Source organism: Sinohyriopsis cumingii, chromosome 16 (assembly GCF_028554795.1).
Source record: "Sinohyriopsis cumingii isolate HCF-2022 chromosome 16, ASM2855479v2, whole genome shotgun sequence".
Lineage (NCBI taxonomy): Eukaryota > Metazoa > Mollusca > Bivalvia > Unionida > Unionidae > Sinohyriopsis > Sinohyriopsis cumingii.
In genome coordinates, this window is record NC_142976.1 from 76177820 (window position 1) to 76187479 (window position 9660).

A 9660-nucleotide genomic window follows, 5' to 3' on the forward strand; every position below is an offset into this window, starting at 1 on the left:
AGGGATTTTACTTAGCATCCGCATATAAATATCAGTCAAAATATATTAGTATGTACCAGTAATGTAAGAAAAACAAAACAGCAAAAATATCGGAGATCTACTTGCTGATCTAAATGCAGATAGACATTTTATTATTTATTTTATTGGTAAAAATAGAAAACATTTATAAGGAAAGGGTATACAGACGTTAACGTGTCTTCATTATATTTGTAAAAACAAACGTAAAGACTAATCGGGTCAATTTTTTCTTGGTAAAAAAAAATCATGTTTTCTATTTCTAAAACCCTTTTCTGTAAACAAGAGTCCTTCGAATGGACTGACGATCTACATATATTCAATATAACTTCATTTCTTCTATCTAAACCATCGCTGATATATTTGATCAATAACGATATTTTTTAATTAGCCTCTGAGGCATCTATATTGGATTTTAAAATGTAAACGTTTTCATTTAGGACCAGCTAGAAATCATTAACCCCCCCCCCCCCATTTCAATATGGCCATCCATTCAGGAGGAGGGACGATAACGACGGTTTCAGATTTCAAAATGTTATTTATGTCAGCCATATTGTAGGCACCATTTCATTTAGGGCCAAGTAGACATCATAAGAAACCTTTGAGTGAAAATCCCATTTTGAACATCCAGAAATATCAATAACAACATTGTCATGATGGACACTTTTGTCCATATTGGATGCTCGAGCTGCTCCATTTTCACGTAGGACCAGCTAGACATAATATGAAGTCTTCTGTTGAAACCCCATCTCCATATGACTTTCCGTTTAGGAAGTTCAGCAATAATAAGATTTTCAAGGTCATGTCAGATCGGCACCATTTTCATTTGGGACCCACTAGACATTATAGGAAGACTTTTCGTGAAAACCTCATGTTGATATGACCATCCATTCATGATGAGTAGCAATACAAAAAATTAAAATAACCGTTGTGTGTTCGCCATATAGTGAATCCGAACGGCACCATTTTAATTTAGGACCAACTAGAAATCAAATGAAGTAGTGGTGAAAATTCCATGTTCATATATTTCATTCAGGAGGAGCGGCGACAACAAGATTTTCAAGGTGAATGATATAGAGATCAGATCTATGCCGTTTTCATTAAGGACCAGTTAGATAGTATAAGAAGTCTTTTAGTGAAAACACCATCCATTCAGGAGGAGTAGCAATAACACAATGTTCAATGTATAAGATGTCCAAGCAGCACCTTTAATTGTTATTTAGGACGAACTAGACCATGTAAAGTTTCATGTCAATCATCCAAGTAGTTTATAAGGGGCAGGGATAACAAACTTGTGCTAACAAATGGAAGGAAACATCCTATCATATAAACTCTTCTGAAATATGAACAGCAGGGCTGGAAAAAACAAAATCCCTATTAATTCGTCCTTTATTTGAATGACAATAATGGCTAACTCCCTCCCCCGCCTGCAGTATGAATGAAGCATAATCCTGTATATTTTGTGCAAGTACTGGACAAAAGACCAAGAAGTTAAGTTCAACTCAGATGTGGCAATATATCGCCATTACGAGTGCTACTCATTCCTTCCGAGCAATATAAATATCGTATCCTAGATACGGTTCATGCACGAATCTCGCATGTTCCTGTCATCATAATTGTTCCAAGAGGAAATCCACATTTTCCACCACATATTTTCTTTCTTTTTTTTCTTTCTTTTTTTATAAACCTCTACAATTTAAAAAGTGCTAACAGCGGTTTGAAGAGAAGCCATAGCAACTTACCTATAAGCCTGTTTGTTTGTGTTACATTGTTTACTTACAATTTATCTACCTTGACAAAAATTGTAAGAGGTCTCAGAATGACAGCGAAGTTAAACCTTTCAAAAACTAAAAATTAAAGACCAAACAAACTAGATATGTACAGAAATTTGTACCACATCAACGATATTTGACCAATTAGCTAGAACTTGAATGAAGAGCGCGCAAATTGAACATGTTCTTGCCTTGAGGACTTCTGGGAATAACTTAAATGGGTACCGCTGTTATATTCATTTTTTTTTAATTTAAAAAATCCTGTACAAACTATTCTTTGGCTTAAAAACCCCCACAAAAACAAATTCATGAGTATCGTTTACAAGACAATCTTTTGCAACAAGAAATCTTTATGGTCGTAGATAAAAGCCTACCGATTTGGAAGCAATAAGGACTCAGCAAAATGAAAGAAAAGAAAAGAAGTGATAAAAATTGTATAGATCCCATATGCAAAATTTGATTATTTTTTTTTACTGTCCATGTCATGTTTACACTTTCGTGTATGGTATACTACCTAAAGATAAATAACTCTTGGTGGGTGCAGCATTTGCTGACGTCAGTCAGCGGACATAACCAGACGAAGTTGATTTTACGACATGCATTTTCGGCTGATAAAGTTTTTACGGCATATGTGATGTCATATGCGTCGTCTGCATAACAAGCAAACATAAGTTATGTTCTAGATGATTTTACGTCCAAAAAATGAGCGAAACTGATGATAATAGTGAGAAAAGGCCCCGATGTGGAACATTAAACTTAAATCAGTACAATTTATTACTCAACTACATCAAGACTGGTGTATGTCCGTACATGGGCCACGTGCGGCAGGTGGGTCTATATGACGAAGGCTCACGTGGAAAATATGGAGGTTTATATCGTGTGAAGGAATGGGCGAAACGAATGGGTCTCGACGCAACTGGCAGCCAGCTGGTTTTCAAGAAGAATGAAAAACTGATAGTTCCAGAGGAAAGGTTCGAGGAAGTTGTTCGCAGTATACACCGCAATCCTACAAACACGAGCAAGCATCTAAATTTTCAAGATACGCTGGCCAAGGTGCTTGATATTGTCCGTTTATTTTCAAGTCAGAATTCGAATCTTTCGATATAGGTTTAGTTTCCCATGCTTAAAGAAGATCAAGAATTCGAATCGTTCAATATAGATTTGGTTTCCCATGCTTAAAAAAGAACAAAGAAGAAAATGTAAAGATAAATGCATTAATTTTCATGATTTATAAAAGCAGCTGTATTAAACATTTGCTTCCGCTAGAAGCATTAGAATTAAACATTGGAAGAGGATAGGAAGGTCATAAAAAATGTTTATTTTCTGCATGGATTAAAGCGACCTTAACAGAAAAATCAAATAATTTCCACTACAGCAATACACGTACGCTATTTAATTCCGTTACAATTGGACAAAAGTGCGTTGATTGTCCAAGGACATGTGATGGTAGCCAACCAAGGCTGATTATAAGGTAGGATTTAATCTTGCGCCCTTTCATTAACGAAACTGAATCCAACACATTTAGATCAGAGCTCATTCCAAAGGAGTTTGCATTATATATGAACCTGAAGAGAAGGAGATAGGCAAAAACAAGAAACTAGGATAGGAAATATTTCATATGAACATTGCTCCCTTTAAATAATGACAATGATATTAGAAGAAACAATATATCAATCAAGAACTAAATTTACTTTCCTAAAATACTGAAAAAATTGTGATAAAGTTGTTGATTTATTTTTACAATTTTAGCTACAGGAGAGCTATACAGTGGGGAGGCGACAATTTGGTATAGGTGAAGATGTGATCCGCCACGTGATTCGTACCTGTCGAGAAGGGCCATGTTCCAGGAAAGGGAAAAGGAAATTAATTCAGCCAGAGCAGACACTGAGTGATGGTAGTCTTACAAATATAAATACATGTATAGCATATCTTGTTGTAACTTACAAGACTGGTGCAGTTTGTTATGGTAGTCTCATAAATGTAGCATACACTAACATTGTGTAATAGTCATTGTAAACTCTGTATCATGTTACTTACTGTAGCATATACAATAGGTGCAGTGTTGTGGTAGTCTTCTTAGAAATGTAACTTTAACACTGTGTGATAGTAGCCCATAACTGTACATCGTTTCCTTCTCTAACAAACAAGACAGATGCAGTGTTTTGGTAGTCTCATAAATGTAGCTTGCAGTAACATCATAGACTTCTGAAATAAACATTAAGTTCTTAAATTTTTAATATTTGTTATATCTAAGTGATATTCAAAATACAAATATTCTTAGTTTAAAGAAACTCTTCATAGAGAAAAAATATATTTTAGGATATTTGATGTTATTAAATATAGTAATTAAAAATGTGGAACCTGAAATTTTGAAAAGCACAACTGTTATTCCCTTATTTATTTAAAAAAAATTTTTATAGACTTGAAAACAAGTATTAAAACATGTTTAAGCATCTTTGTTATAAAATGACTTTAAGATTTTTTTAATTGCAGTAGACTCTAAAAAAGTGAAGCATCTTTCACCAACAGTTAACAGCTCCCAGAATCAGCCAAGTGAAAATGCACATTCTTCAAGTAACCTCACACAATACACTGCTGTACCTTACGCTATAGTAGGGCAAACACCCACAGGGTTCATTTGCTCTCCCCTTGCTAATTGTTTTACCAAGTTCAAAGGTCAGGTATGCATTATGGAACCATTTTTGGTTCCTAAGGGTTCTTCATTCCTTCCTCAGAATATTGTTTTTCCTACCCCATCCGTTCAAGGAAAACAGTTGTTTGGAGCAATTCATCCAGAACCATGCAACAAGCAACTGACTGGGGAGAGCATTGCCAGCTACAGTCAAGAGCAAGATCCAAATGTAGAGCCACAGAGTACAACCAAAGAGGCTCTGCAAAATTTACCAACGAATGAAAACTTGGCCACATCGATAGCAGTCGAAGAAGAATCTTCTGTAAATGACAAGCAAGAGGCAGAACAGATTCATTTTGCTGGCAGTGATAGTTCTGATGATTCTGTGGTGAATGAATTTAAACCAACATTGGCATGCCAAGATCAAGATAAAGGTGGTCGTGTTGAGATGACTACAGAACAGAGTACAAACCCCTATATCTGCATTATGCCACTTGATGACAAGAGTCAGACCCTCATATTCAAGAACTCTGAGGACAGCAAATGCCCCATCAGCTCCTTGGAGTCAGTAGGCTATGAAATTAACTTGGACCTAGTCACAAGCAATAGCAACTTTTCTACCAAGGACACATCTGGGTTGTCTGGTGATAAACTCACTACAGACAACATAGATCTGTTACAGTTGTTGAACACTAACAAAGTAACAGGAAAGCACCATTCAAGCAAACTAGTAACTGACTCTGACTGTTCACTAGTTAGCAGTGAGTACCATTTGGAAGAATTAAACAAAGGAATTGATACAGCACAGTTACAGAAGGATTTGAAAGAACTATATGAGTTGCAGCCACTTCCCAATCCATTGATATGGAACTTCTTCCATGGTAAAAGCTTCATTTTAGTAACTATATTTTAGATCAACTACATGGAATAATCAATTGCACATTCCTGATTAGGCATAAATATTTTGAGAAAAAAGATGCTGGCCTTTTTACGTGGGAACAAGGAAATGTAAACTTTCATCCCAAGCTAGCTACACTTTTTAAAACGTTTATCAAAACAAAATCAAACTAAAATCACCTGTTAAGTTTATTCACATTATTGGGAAATATCTCCCAAAAGCAATTATTGTTTAACTTTGTACCTTTTGTATTCCAGGAATTCAAAAGTAATTTTGGCAAGGGGTGGGGTCAGTTAAAGCCAAGATTTTTTAAAAAGGATGTGAATTTCACATATGTAAAAAGAAGGCCCAAGTGGGACAGAGATCACTCATCTGGCTGACATCTGCCTAACCAATGCAACAGCAGTTGGCAAAGAAATCTGGATGAGTAGAATGTTTTCTGTTCAAATTTCTTCCATGACTGAGGATTGCATACATAATGCTTTGTGTTTGAAATTGGTTAATTTCTGTTTAGCATTTGTATTTTTCTTCAGTTGTATAAATTTTCTACTTCTTATGGTGGATTGATATAATCTGAAAGCTGCCTATGACAAGATACTGTCATATTTGGTCAAATTAAATTGCATTTTTTTTCTTCATAAGTTGTTTGAAGGTTTTTCTATTTTTAGTAATGGTGGCCACCTTTGATGACAGAGCAGAATCCATTTTAGTATGTCCTTTATCTTTCAAATAGTTCTACTTGGTCATTTTCACAGATTGGTATTACTTGTATAAATTTTAGGCAAGATGTCAGATTGGTATTCTTTGTATAAAGTTTAGTAATGATGTCAGATTGATATTCCTTGTATAAATTTTAGTAATGATGTCAGGTTGGTATTCCTTGTAAGAATTTTAGTAATGATGTCAGATTGGTATTCCTTGTATGAATTTTAGTAATGATGTCAGATTGGTATTCCTTGTATGAATTTTAGTAATGATGTCAGATTGGTACTCCTTGTATGAATTTTAGTAATGATGTCAGATTGGTACTCCTTGTATGAATGTTAGTAATGATGTCAGATTGGTATTCCTTGTATAAATTTTAGTAATGATGTCAGATTGGTATTCCTTGTATGAATTTTAGTAATGATGTCAGATTGGTATTCCTTGTATGAATTTGAGTAATGATGTCAGATTGGTATTCCTTGTATAAATTTTAGTAATGATGTCAGATTGGTATTCCCTGTATGAATTTTAGTAATGATGTCAGATTGGTATTCCTTGTATGAATTTTAGTAATGATGTCAGATTGGTATTCCTTGTATCAATTTTAGTAATGATGTCAGATTGGTATTCCCTGTATGAATTTTAGTAATGATGTCAGATTGGTATTCCTTGAATGGATTTTAGTAATGATGTCAGATTGGTATTCCTTGTATGAATTTTAGTAATGATGTCAGATTGGTATTCCTTGTATAAATTTTTAGTAATTATGTCAGACTGGTACTCCTTGTATAAATTTTTAGTAATTATGTCAGATTGGTATTCCTTGTATAAATTTTAGTAATGATGTCAGATTGGTATTCCTTGTATGAATGTTAGTAATGATGTCAGATTGGTATTCCTTGTATGAATTTGAGTAATGATGTCAGATTGGTATTCCTTGTATAAATTTTAGTAATTATGTCAGATTGGTATTCCTTGTATGAATTTTAGTAATGATGTCAGATTGGTATTCCTTGTATGAATTTTAGTAATGATGTCAGATTGGTACTCCTTGTATGAATTTTAGTAATGATGTCAGATTGGTACTCCTTGTATGAATGTTAGTAATGATGTCAGATTGGTATTCCTTGTATGAATTTTAGTAATTATGTCAGATTGGTTTTCCTTGAATAATTTTTTAGTAATGATATCAGATTGGTATTCCTTGTATAAATTTTTAGTAATGATATCAGATTGGTATTCCTTGTATAAATTTTAGTAATGATACCAGATTGGTATTCCTTGTATAAATTTTAGTAATTATGTCAGATTGGTATTCCTTGTATAAATTTTTATTAATGATGTCAGATTGGTATTCCTTGTATAAATTTTAGTAATGATGTCAGATTGGTATTCCTTGTATAAATTTTAGTAATTATGTCACATTGGTATTCCTTGTATAAATTTTTAGTAATGATGTCAAATTGGTATTCCTTGTATAAATTTTAATAATGAATTCAGATTGGTATTTCTTGTATAAATTTTTAGTAATGATGTCAGATTGGTATTCCTTGTATAAATTTTAGTAATGATGCCAGATTGGTATTCCTTGTATGAATTTTAGTAATGATATCAGATTGGTACTCCTTGTATTAATTTTAGTAATGATGTCAAATTGGTATTCCTTGTTTAAATTTTAGTAATTATGTCAGATTGGTACTCCTTGTATGAATTTTAGTAATGATGTCAGATTAGTTTTCCTTGTATGAATTTTAGTAATGATGTCAGATTAGTATTCCTTGTATAAATTATAGTAATTATGTCAGATTGGTATTCCTTGTATAAATTTTTAGTAATTCAGATTGGTATTCCTTGTATAAATTTTTAGTAATGATGTCAGATTTTTATTCCTTGTATAAATTTTAGTAATGATACCAGATTGGTATTCCTTGTATAAATTTTAGTAATGATGTCAGACTGGTATTCCTTGTATAAATTTTAGTAATGATGTCACATTGGTATTCCTTGTATAAATATTTAGTAATGATGTCAGATTGGTGCTCATATGAATTTTAGTAATGATGTTAGATTGGTATTCCTTGTATGAATTTTAGTAATGATGTCAGATTGGTACTCCTTGTATGAATTTTAGTAATGATGTTAGATTGGTATTCCTTGTATGAATTTGAGTAATGATGTCAGATTGGTATTCCTTGTATAAATTTTAGTAATGATGCCAGAATGGTATTCCTTGTATAAATTTTAGTAATTATGTCAGATTGGTATTCCTTGTATAAATTTTTATTAATGATGTCAGATTGGTATTCCTTGTATAAATTTTAGTAATGATGTCAGATTGGTATTCCTTGTATAAATTTTATTAATTATGTCAGATTGGTATTCCTTGTATAAATTTTTAGTAATGATGTCAAATTGGTATTCCTTGTATAAATTTTAGTAATGATGTCAGATTGGTATTTCTTGTATAAATTTTTTTGTAATGATGTCAGATTGGTACTCCTTGTATGAATTTTAGTAATGATGTCAGATTGGTATTCCTTGTATAAATTTTAGTAATGATACCAGACTGGTATTCCTTGTATAAATTTTAGTAATGACATCAGATTGGTATTCCTTGTATAAATTTTAGTAATGATGTCAGATTGGTATTCGTTGTATAAATTTTAGTAATTATGTCAGATTGGTATTCCTTGCATAAATTTTTAGTAATGATGTCAGAGTGGTATTCCTTGTATAAATTTTAGTAATGATGTCAGATTGGTATTTCTTGTATAAATTTTAGTAATGATGTCAGATTGGTATTCCTTGTATAAAATTTAGTAATGAGGTCAGATTGGTATTCCTTGTATAAATTTTAGAGGTCTTCTGTAACAATGACCATTTTTTATGGCATATCAGCATCAGTTGTACAAAGTTTAAGGGCCTATATATCCAGATGCTTCCTAAAAAATAAATTTTGAATTCTCTTAAGTTGTTTTTACAATGGTCATTTAATATTTTTTTAAAAATATTTTTTGTTACAGTGACCATCTTTGATGGCAGACTGGCATCTTTGCATCTGGTATAAATATTTGAAAAGTCTTCATGCCTGGTTACTTTCTTTCAAGTTTCATTATATTATATTCATTGGTTTTTGGGATTAAGTCAGTTAAATTTGTTCTATTTTTAAAAATGGTGTCCATATTTAATGGCAAATTGACATCATCTGTACAAATGTGTTGGGATGTTTTCATTCACCAGTTCTGGAGGATATGTCATTTAAAGATTGTTCCAATTTATGTAACAGTAGGTATTCTATTTTTAGTAACAGTGGCCATATTTGAAGGCAAACTGGTATTGTCTGTAAAAGTTTGAAAGATTTTTCTGCCAGGATGCTTTCTGTCAAATGTGATTGAACTCCATTTCGAGTTGTCTTGTTTTGTTTTATTTTTAGAAGCAGTTTAATGGGTGTTCATATTATGTTTGTAGTGGTGGCCACACTGGATGGTAGATCAACAATTTTTGTACAGTGATTAAAGCCCTTCAAACCAGGATGCTCTGTGCCAAAACTGGGTAAAAAAACTGTGAACCAGTGGTTTTTGACAAGTTTAAAGTTGCAATTATTGATGGACACACATCACATGAATGACCATACATTA

The 9660-nt window shown here is 32.6% G+C and overlaps 1 protein-coding gene across 1 annotated transcript; it reads left to right on the forward strand.

Moving 5' to 3' along the window:
• The first annotated feature begins 2480 nt into the window (after positions 1-2480).
• Positions 2481-5332, forward strand: LOC149780830 (uncharacterized). The gene is made up of 3 exons (XM_089936235.1): positions 2481-2840; positions 3537-3681; positions 4281-5332. The coding sequence occupies exons 1-3, from the start codon at positions 2490-2492 to the stop codon at positions 5330-5332; spliced, it is 1548 nt and encodes a 515-aa protein (XP_089792361.1). The 5' UTR covers positions 2481-2489.
• The last annotated feature ends 4328 nt before the right edge of the window (positions 5333-9660 follow it).

Bases quoted from the DNA above. Each gene is read 5' to 3' on its own strand.
- LOC149780830 (XM_089936235.1), top strand. From the start codon at position 2,490: ATGAGCGAAACTGATGATAATAGTGAGAAAAGGCCCCGATGTGGAACA. The intron at 2,841-3,536 runs GTGCTTGATATT...TTACAATTTTAG, and splicing joins TTCAAGATACGCTGGCCAAG to CTACAGGAGAGCTATACAGT. The intron at 3,682-4,280 runs GTAGTCTTACAA...TTTTAATTGCAG, and splicing joins AGAGCAGACACTGAGTGATG to TAGACTCTAAAAAAGTGAAG.